Here is a 14,966-nt window from a genome sequence, read left to right on the forward strand (position 1 = left end):
TAATTAAAAACGAGCTCCAGATTACGGAAAGACTGGAGCGAGGCGGCTTGGACGGGCAGGATTTCAGCTCCGTGCATCGCTGCGCCACTGACTGCGCTTCTCAATGCGGCTGCCATTCGTTGGAGCACGGTCCGGCCATGATCAAACCGAATCCCGCACATCTCACGGTTCGTGCCGCTCTTAACGGGGCCGCTCCTGCGCTGCGGCACGGCTGGATGCGTCCGTTCCCATCAGCAGATGCACCGTAACCGCATTATCGCGGATTAGCTCCTTTAAATGTACACTGCGAGAACCGAGCTGGCAGCCAGCTGTTTTCTTATCGGCCCCTTTAATCTGCCCGAGCCCGGCTCTGCTCCTTCCTTTCGCAGCTATTTCTGGCACCGCTCGATGCATCTCCGCGCCTCCACCGGGGAATCCCTGCGTGTGCCGCCTCCTCCATCTCCTCCTCCTCCTCCTCCTCCTCCTGGCTGAGCTCCTCGAGGAAAGACCCAGAAGGCGGCGGCGGAGACGCGGGGCTGGAAATAGGACAGCAACGGGGCGGGATGATTCGGGGCTCGCCCCAACCCGGCCCCGCCGCAGCGCCGCATGGCCCGAGGGGCAGAGCGGCTGCAGGACGGCCCCGAGCTGAGCGCTGAGCGCCGCAGCCCCCATGGATAAGGCGGCCTCGCTGCACAGCGCCGTGCCAGCGCCGCCGCCCCGGCTCTACCTACCGCGGAACTTCAGCTGCAGCGCCTGCCTCTATGGCAGCCTGGCCGAGCGCTGCAGGGGCGGCTGCAGCCCCGACGGCGACGCTCCTCCGCCGCTTCCACCGTCCGCCCCGCGGGACGCGGCCCCCGAGAAGCCGCCGCCTCCTCCCCGCGGCCGGGAGCCCACGGTGCCCGCAGTGCCGCCCAGCCCCACGCAGCGCCGCCGGGCCAAGTCGCTGCCCACGCCCGGGGATCGCAGCCTCCGCCCGGCCCCGCAGCACAGCCCCTCGCGCCGCAAGACCGTACGCTTCGCCGACTCGCTCGGCCTGGAGCTCATCTCCGTGCGGCATTTCTGCGACGCCGACCTGCCGCAGGTGCCGCCGCCCGCCCCTCCTCGCCCCGCCGACCTGTTCAAGACCAGGAAACCTCCGGCGCTGGGTGAGCTCAATCCGGTGCCGTTCGGGCCGCCGCCGCCGCCGCTGGAGCCGCTGTTCCAGCCGCATCCCGGTAACGGCCCCGGCTTCACGGAGCGAGTGCGGCAGCACAAGGTGAGGCTGGAGTGGGTGCGCTGCGAAGCCGCGGTGCTGCGCGGGGCCGTGCGGGTCCTCAACCTGGCCTACGAGAAAGCCGTGTCGGTGCGTTACACGCTGGACCGCTGGGCCAGCTGCAGCGAGGTGCCCGCCGCCTACCAGCCCGCCGGGACGGCCGACGGCATCACCGACCGCTTCGCCTTCCACCTGCCGCTGGGACCCGCCGCCGCCGGCTCCGACGCCGCGCTGGAGTTCGCCGTCCGGTACCGCGTGGCCGGGGCCGAGTATTGGGACAACAACGGCGGCTCCAATTACCGCCTGCGGAGCCGGGCGCGTTCCCCCTCCTCGGGGCCTCCGCAGGACCCCGACAGCAGCGCCTGGATCCACTTCATCTGACGGACGGAGCGGCCCCGGCCTCGCCCCGCTGCGCTGCGCCGTAAGTCGGCGGAGGATGCTCGGAATCGGTTCGCAGATGAGCGCTATGCGCTCTGCGTCCCGACCGCAGGCAGCGGGTGCGGGCTGTGCGTGGTCATTGAAAGGCAGCGCTGTGCGGTGAAGCTCCGTCACGCTGCGGTAGTGCTGCCCCGCACGGAGGCGGCAGGAGCTCAGCCGTGCCGGTGGCTCTCAGCCCTGCGGGTTGATTCCCATTTCCCGTCTGACTGAGGTTCCTGGGCTGAGCTGTGCACTGCTTGCAAAACACTCCTTTCGCCCCCCCCCCCCCCCAACTCCCTAACTCTGGAAAAAAGCAGGTTTCCCAAAGCTGGATGCACTCTGGCCAATTGAAGAAAAGCCATATCTTGCCGTTTAAAAATAAGTGTTCCAATAAAAGCATTGGGATGGCAGAGTTTGTGAGCTTCTGCCTTCAGAGCCGTGCTTTAGATTGGTGTGAGCAGTGAAGGGTTTCCCTTTTCTAGGTTGCTTTTTGAAGCAGTGGATGCGGGTTGTGCTGCTGCCTGGTGCTGCTCCCCGGGAGCTCAGCACGTGTCTGTCTGCAGGACAGGGACCTTCAAAGTGTCACTGCTCTGAGTGGCAACACTCATGTTGTTATCATAGAACACTTTGAGTTGGAATAGACCCTGAGAGGCCATTTGGTGCAGCTCCTCTGCAATGAACAGGGACACCTACAGCTCCAGAGCCCGTCCAGCCTGACCTTGGGTGACTCCAGGGACGGGGCGTTCGGCACCTCTCGGCACAACCTGTGCCATTACCTCACTGCCCTTACTGAGGAAACTTCCTTCTAATATACAGTCTAAATTCCCCCTCTTTTAGTATGAAACCAATTCCTCTTGTCCTGTCACAGCAGATCGTCCTACAGTCTGCCCCCTTCCTGTTTACAGCCCCTTTTAGGTACCAAAGGGCCGCTCTCAGGTCTCCCTGGAGCCTTCTCTTCCCCATGCTGAACAGCCCCAGCTCTCAGCCTGTCCCCATAGGAGAGTTGTCACATCCCTTGGATCATTTTTGTGGCCGTCCTCTGGTACCTGCTCTAACATGACCTCATGCAGGGCTGTGAGGTGACATTACATTGAACATTTTAGATCTCTGGTTTTTCAGGAATGACATTATTTCTGTTAATTCTGATGTGTTTTTGGGTCTCTCGTAAGTATCTTGGACAGCTTGGTTGGTGTCGAGTTCTCATGGAACCTTTTGAGTTTGATGGGAATTGGAAGCACTTTTGTCTCCTGGTTCTGCCAGAATAATTGAACTGAGGAATTCTGGAGAAAACAGTTTGGCAACATGATGGGAAAAGAGCATTTCCTTCAATTCTTCTGGACCTCCTGCTGGTCTAATAGAAAATGACAATGCCAGTAGCTGCTCTATTCTGTCATAGCTTGGTTTTAGCTCCAAGTTTTCCCATCCCTGTGATCTTAAAAGAAACACATTGCCAGGACCCACTGAGTATCTCATACATTAGAATATTAAGGCTTGTAATAACGTAACACTGTATTTGGTGCACATCTATAAAGGTATATCTATAAAGGAGCTAGGTCTTAGTTTGTGATAAAAGCACATTGAGTGGTGTATTTGCTCATGAAAGCCCAAGTGTCTTTTAGTTAACCCTAGCTTTTTGTAAGAGCCTTAATGCTGGAGAGAAGGGAAAGGACTTATCTCCATTTGGAAGCACTTTGAGATATGGTGGGAATACAGCCAAACATCTCTTCAGTTTTGCTGCACCTTTCCTAAATGCTTTTTCTTGGCCTTCTCTGCTCATGTACTGAACCAGCAACTTATTCTGGAGCATCCCAATGCTGTTGCTTGTGGGGAAAAAGCAATTTCCGTGCACTGTAGCTTAACCAGAGCTATAACTTTATTTATGAAGGTTTAACCCCTTTGTCAAATAAATATGTGAATATTAAACCTTTGTGGGATGTAGCGCAACAGAAGAGGGTTCTGCAGAGCAGAGCAGACTCAAGCTTTGAAGCAGCTCAGCCTGTCTTCAAGTCTCAATTTTGTGGGTAGCTTTATGGGCTTGAGTGTGAACAGAGGATATCAGCGGTGTTTGTGTAACTCCAGTAAAAGACCAGGTCTTCTGGAGGCACACGGGGACTTCTGAAAGGCCCAGAGGATGCTACTGGCAAAGTGTGTGTAACAAGTTGGAGGTGTTTAAATAGAAACTCCTCAGCAATATATGCCAAAGCTGCACTGCTTTGCTTGCACGTTTTCACCTCTGTCACATTAGTTTATTGTGAAGTCAGATTTCAAAAAGAAATGACTGCAGGTGACATAGAGATGTCCGTTGTTCATTGTGCAGAGTCGTAGCTTTATGGGATGTGCCATCTCATTTCATGTGCAATACGGTGATCCCATACGGTTGTACTGTATGATGTCCAGACACATTGATGTCTGCTGTTGCACACTTAGTTAAGCTGCTTGATTTTTTTCGCGTGCAATTCCATGCCTCTTACAGCAGTATTTCTGAAATCTACCCAATTAGTAGAAATCCTCACAAGAATCAATCCAATTAAGTGGCTGTAGGATGGATTTCAGCTCGCTGGCTGTATTAGCCTAACAACAAGAGTCAGAAGGTGGTACTCATTGTCAATACATGCAATTTGCAGGTAACTTCTTGATGCATATGCATGTGCCTCAGTGTATCATTCACTAGCAGAGTAAGTGCACACTGTTGTTCCAGCACATGAGGGGGAAGATGGGTCCCTGCAGTGAGCAGATGTCCATTCATGCAAGAGCACGATCTCTTTACACATACATGACGTGTTTCTCATTTGCACCAACAGGCCCACATCTGCTAATTGTGTGTTTTAACATCACCTACAGAAATACTCCAAATCTGCTTTTTAACATGTTATTAAATACCTGTATTGGAATCTTTACGTGCCTTTCTACATCTCCTAGGAAGAAATATTATTTGTTCCTTAACTATCCCACTGAATGTCCAGCCATTCTTATTACAATGAAATGAATACTAAAAATATGATAGTAATTCTATTTCCTGAAGCACTTTCAGCTGTTCTCTGTAGCAGCCAGCAGAATTTGATAGTATCTTCCTGTATGACCACGAAAGAATTTACTGTCTGAACCACATCTTCCTGCTATACCTCTACAATTACATCGTTGGGTAAAAATACTGTGACTAGTTAGTATAATAGAATAGATTTATTGTATATATTCACCACTTATATATTCTAAATATATATTCTGTCAGAGCAGAAGTTCTAGTTTTTTATGAAATGTGGTTGCGTAGACGTGATCATCTTTACAGCTTTTCCTGTGATGCCACGTAACGCTTATAGTTACAGCTTCTAGGTGGACTTAATCTCTGCACGCTCTGTACAATGGGATTTGAGTGCTCACTGTAAGGAGCAGCTGAAGAAAACAGCTTCTACCTTGTGATGCTGCGCTGCTTGGCCTTCCGGCAGACTACCCAGCTCTCTTCCCTTATACACTGTGTGTGCCCATGTGCTGGCTGTGGCAGGATTCCCTACTGCAATGGAAATATGGCTGAGTACCGAAGTTAAGGATCTACGGTCATGTACAGTTTGAGGTAGGAGTTTAATGGTGGCTCTTTCTTTACTCAGTTCTTGAAATTTGCTTTTAATTTATTTTGTGGAGAGTCTTTTTTAACCCCTTTTTTAATCCCATCTTTTCTGAATTATTTTCCATTCCATTCTGGAGGGAGGCAGAAAAACAGCTTTCCTTCCAGTTTTACTCTTTTAATATCAAATAATAGCATGCAGAATAAAAGATGCTTGAAATAACATATGCACTAGCAATTCCAAAGAATATAGCTAAGAAAAACATCACATGTGAGATATTCTTTTAAAAATGTATATGTTTTCGTTTAGCAAGGCAGGAAAAAAACCCCAAGTCCCAGTGCGTTCTACCAAGGAGTTCTTTCTATGCAATATTACGGTGCACTTGCTTTTTTTAGGGGTAAACCTGGTTGGTATCATTGCTGTGTTGGTGCGTTGTGTGTAGAGTATTCTGTTACAAGTGTCATTAGGGAAACTGGGTCTTAAGTAGTGTTGGATTTTGAGGCTCTTTTGTGTCCAATCTGACGTCACTAAACCATAAGCACAGCCTGAGGAGCAGCGGCAGGACAGTATTTCATAGACACGCAATGCTAACACATGTGGTTTTAAAGCCCTTCAACAGCAGTAGGCCCAACACTGTTAGGATTACTGTCAAGTCCCATCTCCAGACTGTAGTATCCCAGGCATTTGTGTGCACCATTAGAACTGGCTCAGTGGGCAGCACCCAGGCACTATATTCTATTACTTTCAGGGGGTCAGGACACCCCAGCTGTGCCTGGGTGCAGACACCTGTATGTGGGGGACAGGAAAACTGCCAGGACACAAAGTTCCTTTTCTTGAAGTGATTCAAACAAACCTGACTCCTCCAGTACAGTGTTAAAGTGCTGCTCTTGGTAACGGGGATGCTGTCTGTTCAGGACAGTGTGTGTAACGTGAAAGCTTCTGTTGTTTCCTTGATTTACACAGGCTTTGTTGACAAAAGAATTTGTTCTAAATGTAACAGCTCTGTTCCTTTTGGTTCCAGTTTCTTTCTGCAGCGTTGATACTTCACTAAGCAATGTTTGTTTCTAATGTTTGTAAAAATAACCTAATATCACCACAAGTTCAAAATCAACCTTTTCTAATAATGCCTTGTAACGTAGCCTTACAGCATTTCAGGTTGTTTTCCACCAAAACAACATCTAATCACTGGTTGTCACCTGTATTTATAAATCTGTAGCTTCTCGATGTCATTAAATGTTAACAAAACAAATTGTGAGCATGTGGTGAATACAAACCTCGTGTTTTAATGGACAGACTGTGAGTTCCTTTGGCTGAGGGTCTGAATTCTGTTCTGTTCTGTCCATGGTGTACGTGGAAAGCAGGGGGTGATGCATTGCCCACCCGGAGACAAGCAGCAATCTCTCCATTCAGAATGTTCTGTGTGTGGAGCTGGGCTGGCAGTCTGCTCTCCTGAAGTATAACCACTTCTCAAGAAGATAAGATGAGATTATCAGTTGGCATAAATGCGTGTAGCTATCTTTATAGTTCTGTATCTTTAGCAGTTGGCTGTAAAGGCATGAACATAAAGGCAGTGTAGCAGTCTGTAGTCCAGAAAGGGATGCCTGTGTTTTAACTGCTTGTGGCTTTAATTCTTCCTAGCTCAGGAAAGGAGGAGGAGGAACTGGCTGTGCCAGCTGTGAAGTCTCTTTTCAAGACTGTTAGATTCTCTATCAGAAAAATAACTTTAGATCACGCAGGATCACATAGGGATGACATGTTATCCTTACTACCACAGTATGGAAAGTAGACACATTCCTTCCACAGCATTAAACATCCTCATTCTCTTCTACATTGGCTAACATTTACACCAAACAGCCTGATTTAAGAAATGCCCCTTAGTCTCATGGAAGGCAGACAAAACATTTCAGTTGTAGCCGAGCTGACTTTGCTTTGGTAGCTGTGGCACAAGTGGGGCAGTTGGAACAGGCAGGAATGGCCAAGAATACAGAGTTCTCTGTCATTTTCTCTTGATCCAGCCCCCTGCGGTGAGGAAGGGAGGGGGTGATTGCTGAAAAGCAGAAGTACTCGTAGGTTCCAAGTGCAAACTCATCCTCCTAACTTGTGGATTGATTTTCATGGCTAGAGAAAGGTAGAAGTGCTGTACCTCCATTAAAATGCATCTCTGAGGGAAGGACACTCAATAGCATGAATAATTGAGCACTATAAACAAATAAAACAGCCTAACAGCAGGGGATGTAGGACAATTGTACTGCATTAAGATAGATTGGGTCTGAAGTGACTGAATTATGCTTTGTCAGGAAGAGAGGGATATCAATATTGTAAGGTAAACTATTCAGTGCAGGTACCACAGACTGCATTCCCCTGCCAAGGAGTGCTGTGTCCCAAGCAGCCTGGGGGAAGTGGAGCAGAATCACACTGAGAACACTCCTAGGCTGCTCTTACAGCTGTCACTGCAGTTACCTGCCCACTTGGAGGGGTCCATTGCCCCATCTCTAACATGCTGAGCGCCACCGTGTGGGTAAATTATACAATTACTTCTTTTAAAACGAGAAAAGATTGAAATCACCGTGTAACCATCTGATAACGTGGAACCCTCCATCTCACCCGCTGGAGAAGCTGTGCTGCCATTCCTCTAAGCACCATTCATAGTTGTCCTTCTCTTCGCCCAGGTTGGCCATGCAGGTGCTGACACTTCCATTAGCTCTTGCACTGCAACAGAAAAGCCTCACATTTTTGGTTGAGGAGCTGAGGGTCGCTCTGGATCAGCTTATTGGTACAGTTCTGAAGAGCCACTGCTACAGGAAGATCCCAATTCCTGATCCATCGGTACAAAACAGCAGCAAAGAGAGTCCTGACCCACCGGACATCAACTCTGGAGACTCCAGTTAAGGGGGAGCATTAGAAACTGAGATCTGCCACACTCCTAATCTAATCATGAGAGGCTTAGGTAATTGTCTTACAGCTAATTTAATGACAGTGAAGTTCACATTGTCCTTATTTTGTGTTCACAACAGGCTCCTGATAAACCAGAATGATATTTTCATAGAAACATGTTTCCAGTGCTTAGGTTAGCACTAGACCCAGCATATTATTTAATCTATCGTCTAAAATTGGATGATGGCTCACTAACAATGCATGATGGTGCTTTGATACATGTCTTTAACATTGCGTGATGTAAAGTCATGATTAACAATCTACACACACAGCAGTACTGGAACATCAACACCTCAAAACCCCAATTATTATTATTTATGTGGTTTTGTTCTTCCCAAATCTTGTTTTTAAGAAAAGCTGTATTCCAGGCCTCTGCCTTGCTATTGTGTTTCTGTAAGGTACAGCTCTATACCACTCAAACTTACCTTTAGATGTCATATCAACTTTGACTGCACGATTGTGGAGTCATTAAATGTCAGGTCTGATATAATCAGTTTATTGGTTTGTAAAATGGAAGTTTTAGTCTCATTCATTCTATGTCCTCATTACAGCAGCGTGCCTATGTGATCTTAAAGGCACACATGGCAACATTATGTACTAAAGTGTTGCTGCTCACATGATTTTCAAAGAGAATCATTCACAATTGCTAGGCACATGATGTAGAATCCTTACCCACCTGTGACACATGTGGTGATTATTTAGTCCAGACAAAAGAAAATACAGACTAAACAGTGCCCTAAAGAACCTCATTGAATGGTCAGGGCATGAGCTTTGCATAGTAAGAAAGCAAAACAAGGAGCATACCTTTATAAAGGCAGAATTATTTGAATTTATTAATTCTTTATGTTTTCCATCTCCATAATACTATGTAAAGAAGTAAAAAACCCAACATAATCATGCAAAGAGGTAGCTGATGTAGTTTTTCTTCTTTTGGTATCATCCTTGTGACTATAACTGAGGTTAGGAGATTAGGGAAGCACTGTTCTTTCGTATCCTAAAGTTATATAAGTCAGGCAGCCTAGAATAAAAATCCCTTACAAGTAGGCACATGTTAGACATTTTACCACTGCAATTATTTATGGCACGTGTATGTGAACATTAGTGATAATTTTCAGCTTGCCAAAACTCAATATTCCTTACTTCAAGTGATCAATGACAGACTGCATTGAAATATTTTATATGGGTTTATTTCATTATTCCAGCTCAGTCCTCAATGGATTTTATGTATTTCTCATAAGCATCTTCACTCATCAGTTCATCAAGTTCAGCAGGCTTTTCCACAGTCATCTTGATAAGCCAACCTGCAATTGGGAAGTTAAAAAGAACAACAGTTGCCAATAGCCTGCACCAAGGGTTCACTCATGTTACCTCCATAGAACAGCACTCAAACAGAGCTCTGTCACACTGTTAGAATTAAGGGCACTTCCTCTGCAGCAAAACAGCACTGCAATACTTTAAAAGCAAACACAAACAACAGCAAAACCAAACAAGTAACCTGAAGGAGCCTTCTGAGTCAGATGGGTTAGTTCAGCACTGTCTCTTACAGTGGCTTTAGGAAGGGACTGTCTAGGAAAAGATCCTGACCACCAGGATCGTGAGTTGTTACAGAATCAAGAATGAAAAATAACATCAGGGGAAAGAGATTCAAACTCAACCTCAGTGCATCTGAAAAGAACACACTGCGATGAAGTTGTCAGCAAAGATAAGACTATAATAGTATTATCATGCAATAAATTTTATTGGGCTTGGACTATGTTCAATATATTCAATTTTAAGCCTCCATACCATTAACTTGGAAGAACTAAGAATCACAGACCTAGATGTGATCATAAGCAACACTGCCAACATCCAGGTGCTGTTTTTTATTGAAAGATAAGAACATCATCTTACCATCTTGATAACAAGATTTATTGACGAGCCCCGGGTTGTCTGTAAGGGCAGCATTAATGTCAGTCACTTCTCCTGTGAGAGGAGAGTAGAGCTCACTGGCAGCTTTCACACTTTCCAGAGCCCCGAATTCATCTGAAATACAGAACAAGATTTCACACTCTTAAGAGGAATTCACAAAGCACTCGAGTTTCAATCAGACATTGTAGTGATGGCTGTAAAGCAGAGCCTTTATACTGAGGGAGGAAAACTATCAAAGAGTGGAAGTAACCATCTCTTCATCACTGACAGCAGCACTGAGCTCCTGCAGGGAAGTAGCACAGCACTGGCTATTACAGGAGGAACAGAAATTTCTTACGTTTGGCTAATCCATTGGCTGTGAGCTGACACAGTTAGGAATCCCATTCAGCTATTGCTGCAAGACTTCTAAATGAGCCTTCTATTTACAGTGTAGACCTTTTTTAGTGCCTAATTTGGTTACAAAATAGAACTTGAGGAGCTCCCTTGTTCTTCAGAAACACTATCAGCTGTTACATTTGCACTCACTGGAAAACACTCATTAGTATTCCAAAGCATCACCCAGCTGCTCTGCTCTCCTTTCTATTTCATATGCAGTTATGGAAACAGGGCCCCCAGCAACATTAGACAAGAGCAGCTCTAAACCATAAACAAACAAAGGGGCTGGGGAATGTGGAGTGGTCAGAAAAGCAGACAGGAGACAGAGAACAGCACGTTCTGAGAAAGCTTGGGATTAGAGCTGCAAGTGGTAGAAAAGAGAAGTGGAAATGAAATTCCTTCGGATAATGCTACAAGTTGGTTAATTAGAACCCGAAACACAAAACTTCTGTAAAGCATTCACCATTCAGTGTGATGTAACAGCTGTGGCCTGAGCAGCCTGATACAGAAGGATGGGGAGAAAAACTCCTGCTGCTTCACCTCAGTACATTTACACTCTTGTTCTGCAATGTGTGAAGCTAATGACAGTCTTTTCACACACCAGTGAGGCAGTGCTCTGTGTATATACAGGGACAGGTGTGCTTTAAAGCAGAATACAGATAGAAGTACCAAAAAACATACCTAAAAATGTTTGATTTTAAATAAAGGTCTTGAAAAGTAGGTACCTTCTACTATCACGCATAGTATACCAGACATGCATTCAGAGACTTGGCAATGAAAGCCATCATCTCCATTCATAGAAATACCTGCTTCTGTTTTGCATCCAGACGTGTAATGGTGTTAACAAACATAAAGATTACTTAATAGAATTTGACTTTGAAAAGAAGCTAGAAGTGGAACTAGAGCTGAAACTTACCATCTTTATTCAATTTTGTCCCAACTTCTGGAAGACTACAGTAAACAACATCTCCTAATGCTTCCTGAAAAGAAAAACAAATGCAAAGTTTACATTAAAGAAACTGTAAGTTGGAGTTATCTGACACAGTAACTCTAGAACCAGCATAAATGTGGTTCTAGAACCCTGTGTAAATGTAGATGTTATTTAAAGATTGTGCATTTTCTACTTTTTAAACACTTAACTTGAAATTAAAACAAAAATGTTAGGTTACCATGACCCAAATGCCAAATTAACTGTTATCCATTATGATGTTAATAACCCTCGGGCTGAGTTGTAAGGCATGTCATCTATAGATTTATTCAGGCAGAATGAGAAAGAGCATCTGCTTATCTTCTCAGCACCAGCCAGCACAGCTAACTGCACAGCCAACACTACTCCAAATCACATGCTTGTATCAGAGCAGAACAAAACTCCAAAGGGTTCCCCCCTACCTCCACTATTTTATATTGAGAAATATAGACTGTGTTACACTTCAGCATGGAATAGGTTTTTTTAGCCAAAGGAATTGCACCACATTCATGTTCAAGTGGAATCTGACTTCACCACAGCCACATACTCCCAAGGCCTACAGTACTGTGGTAATAAATGCAGTTTTGAATTCATTTGAACCATTAAGTTTCCATCACACTCAGCTCCCCACAGGCTCGATCTAAACCGATTAAGAATCTATCAGAATGCTGAAACAGCGCCCACTTCTCAAATAATGTGACGGTGCCAAGTCCAAAAACCTCATTCTGCGTGTATAGGATATGCAATTACAACCATAAAAAAACAGCAGCTATCCAAAGAGCAAGGACAGGAGCAGGTATCTGTAAGTAAATATTGCAGACTTGGGTAGGAAAAGAGAGAGTTGATCAATACCTGTGCAAAATTGCTGATTCCTACTGTTCCAATGCCATTTTCGACTGATATCCATTCATGCTTGTCTGTGAATTTGCGGGCTACAATGAAACAAACTTGATACTTCAGAAATCAGTGGCAAGTTGTTTAAACACAATACACTGGTTACAAACCCTGCTGCTTTGCTTTGCTTTCCCCTGAGGTTCGGTGCTTTGATTCCTCCCCAACCCCCCTTGGAAAATGCTACAAACAGCAAATACAATTTACAGAAGCACTTTGTTCAGCTCAGGACATGCTTAGTGACACAGCAGCAGCTCACTGCAGGGTTCTGCCCCACAGCCAGCCTTAGATCCTATGCAATCATCCAGAAACTTGTCAACCATGGGGGTAAAAGGAATAGTTCAAACGTAAAATACAAATCCAAAGCACACATCTTTACTTTGCTCACAGTAATAACCTTTTCTATGATGCCTTGAGGTCTTCCCAAGCATATTTAGTGTTTCCTTCCCAGGAATAACAAAGTTGCAGGCAGAAGGCCAGCATTAATAACATGATAGTGTCAGCATTGCAGCATCCCATTCAAAACATGAAGCAGAGTGACCAGGTGAAGCTGCAGCCTGCCTGCTCCGGGCAGCTGAATCCCTTCCCTCTCCTCACGTGTTCTCTACTGTCTATTTCTCCCATTCAATGTCATCACTGATATATGTAAAAACAGGCACAATCAATATAGGTAAAATTAATGGGGCCATTCAAACAGGCAAACGTTACTTAAGAGAATTTGATGTTAATACTCTTAGAACAACACAGTACTCATTCTGAATAGTTCTAAGATGTGCGTGTGTAAGACTGTTACATCTCTTCCACAGCAGCCCTAAAATTCCGCATATAGTGTAGGGCTGTGAGACTCAGGGCTGCTCATGTTCTTTTCCCAGCAGCAGTTATTTTTACATTCAAAAGAAGAAATTGAAGCAGTTTTCTTCCTGACATCAAAGCCTTATTTCCTTGGTTCACATATAACAGAAAGCAGAAATCCTCACTACAGGTCTGGTAAAATCCTCATGCTTAGTCAGTAATGTTCTGTTTCAGTTGCTGTGATTCATCTATATGGGCTGAACGTGTGGAAGAGGTCAAATAGTTTCTCTCTTATGGCAGCTCAAGTTTCACAGTTATATTTATTGTGGCAGCACAATATACAGAAGCAGAGCATACAAAACAGACCGAGTATAATGCAAATAAGGCATCTTTCCACACAGCATCACTCAAATAGAGCACAGAATTTCATCTAGCGCTATTAACATCTACATAAATCTCTCAGGACATGTTCTAATGAACAGAAGAAACCAAACTGCTTTAGGTCAATGCATTAACCCCCAGGTAATAGGGATTTCATAGGAAATGAGTAATGAACCATGAGAACAGAACAACGCAAGACCTCAAGCCCCCGCTGAACATTAACGTCATGCACATCACAGAGGAGCCAGCCAGTATCTTTCTATGTTGGACAATGATATTGTGCAAGATTTGTTTAAAAGGTGAGATTATGGGGAAGGAAAAGAGAAAACAAATTTCACTGCTTTGTTAGATACTGATATGTTCTTAATAGCCCCAAATGCTCGTATGCTTCTCATAGGATATATATAGTTTTATTTTTTTTACAAAGATTAAAATGAGAAATTCTAACCATGTGGTAAAGCCCACATATATAAAGTAAATAAAGTCCGGGTCAAATGAGAAGGAGTTAATGAGTAATCTCAAAATCTGAACTTTGAGCTTACATGACCTGCACGTGAAAGAGATCAAAATATAGGGATATCAGACATCAGAGCACAGCAAATCTCTGTGAGCGTCCTTTGCCACAATAGCAGCTTCATGTTCTCCAGCTTCATTCATTGCAGCATGGCTTTGGTTTCAGCTTAACGAGCACATCCTAAACTCACACCTCTAAATGGAACTAAATGGTTCATCCTGCCTCTGTTCAGTGTTTCAGAAATATAGACCTGAAGAGTGAAGGAACACTCACACCTCCACAATCAGCCATACCAAACTTTTTCCTCTCTGCCTAAAACGGAAGCACAGCTCGTGTTATTTCATCAGGTTACATCTAAAGCAGCGGGTACATTAAGCAACTCGATTAGTGATAGAAGCAAATAACGATGGATGCTGTTTCTTGCAGCAGGCATTGAACAGCGAGTTACTGGGCTGTATGGGAGCAAACTTGTCAGTGGTAGCCATCACTTATCCAGCATTTCTGTTGTGCACAGCAGCACATTGCACACACACACACCTTCACAACCTGCACATAACCCGGTCAGACCCATCGGTCCCCGGTGTCAGGGCTCCTCTTTGTGCCCCTGGAATCATACACAGCTCTCCAGCCATCTTGAGAGGCTGCAGCTCCCTACCCGGGCTTCTCAGCCCTTCCATCCTGCACGATGCAGCTCAAACACAACACAAAGCATTTCTGTGTTGTCATTCCTTCCTATTTAAACCTCAGCGCCGTGCCCGGTGCAGGGGATCCCTTGCAGCCCTCCCACCCTGCTGCACTGACACCGGGCCCATAGCGGCCCTTCCAACACTCACCGGACAGCAGCAGCGAGCCGGTGCTCAGCCTCCTCACCGCGGGGACCTGCGGGCGGACAGAGAGGCACGAACAGCGCGGTACCAAGGCCGGCCCGAGCCTCCACAACGCCAACCACGCCATCTTTACCGGGCGGCCTCGGCCGGGGGCGGCGCCGCGTTGAGC

At 45.8% G+C, this 14,966-nt stretch overlaps 2 protein-coding genes across 2 annotated transcripts; both read right to left on the reverse strand.

The window, feature by feature from the left end:
* Window positions 1–397: 397 nt before the first annotated feature.
* Window positions 398–7,690, reverse strand: LOC116653977 (translation initiation factor IF-2-like). Its single transcript, XM_032447143.1, has 3 exons — window positions 7,669–7,690; window positions 1,376–1,839; window positions 398–1,302 (listed from the first exon to the last, which is right to left on the reverse strand). The coding sequence occupies exons 1-3, from the start codon at window positions 7,688–7,690 to the stop codon at window positions 739–741; spliced, it is 1,050 nt and encodes a 349-aa protein (XP_032303034.1). The 3' UTR covers window positions 398–738.
* Window positions 7,691–9,307: 1,617 nt separating this feature from the next.
* Window positions 9,308–14,965, reverse strand: GCSH (glycine cleavage system protein H). Its single transcript, XM_015874133.2, has 5 exons — window positions 14,804–14,965; window positions 12,245–12,324; window positions 11,342–11,405; window positions 10,033–10,164; window positions 9,308–9,443 (listed from the first exon to the last, which is right to left on the reverse strand). Exons 1-5 carry the CDS (start codon window positions 14,922–14,924, stop codon window positions 9,346–9,348), a joined length of 495 nt encoding a protein of 164 aa, XP_015729619.1. The 5' UTR covers window positions 14,925–14,965; the 3' UTR covers window positions 9,308–9,345.
* Window position 14,966: the final 1 nt, after the last annotated feature.

This window comes from Coturnix japonica, chromosome 11 (genome assembly GCF_001577835.2).
Source record: "Coturnix japonica isolate 7356 chromosome 11, Coturnix japonica 2.1, whole genome shotgun sequence".
NCBI lineage: Eukaryota > Metazoa > Chordata > Aves > Galliformes > Phasianidae > Coturnix > Coturnix japonica.

Bases quoted from the DNA above. Each gene is read 5' to 3' on its own strand.
- LOC116653977 (XM_032447143.1), bottom strand. From the start codon at position 7,690: ATGGACCCCTCCAAGTGGGCAG. The intron at 1,840-7,668 runs GTAACTGCAGTG...CGCAGGGCTGAG, and splicing joins GGACCCCTCCAAGTGGGCAG to AGCCACCGGCACGGCTGAGC. The intron at 1,303-1,375 runs GTAGGCGGCGGG...GCTTTCTCGTAG, and splicing joins TCGGCCGTCCCGGCGGGCTG to GCCAGGTTGAGGACCCGCAC.
- GCSH (XM_015874133.2), bottom strand. From the start codon at position 14,924: ATGGCGTGGTTGGCGTTGTGGAGGCTCGGGCCGGCCTTGGTACCGCGC. The intron at 11,406-12,244 runs GTATTGATCAAC...TTTTCTTTTCAG, and splicing joins GAATCAGCAATTTTGCACAG to GAAGCATTAGGAGATGTTGT. The intron at 10,165-11,341 runs GTAAGTTTCAGC...TCTGTATTTCAG, and splicing joins GACAAAATTGAATAAAGATG to ATGAATTCGGGGCTCTGGAA.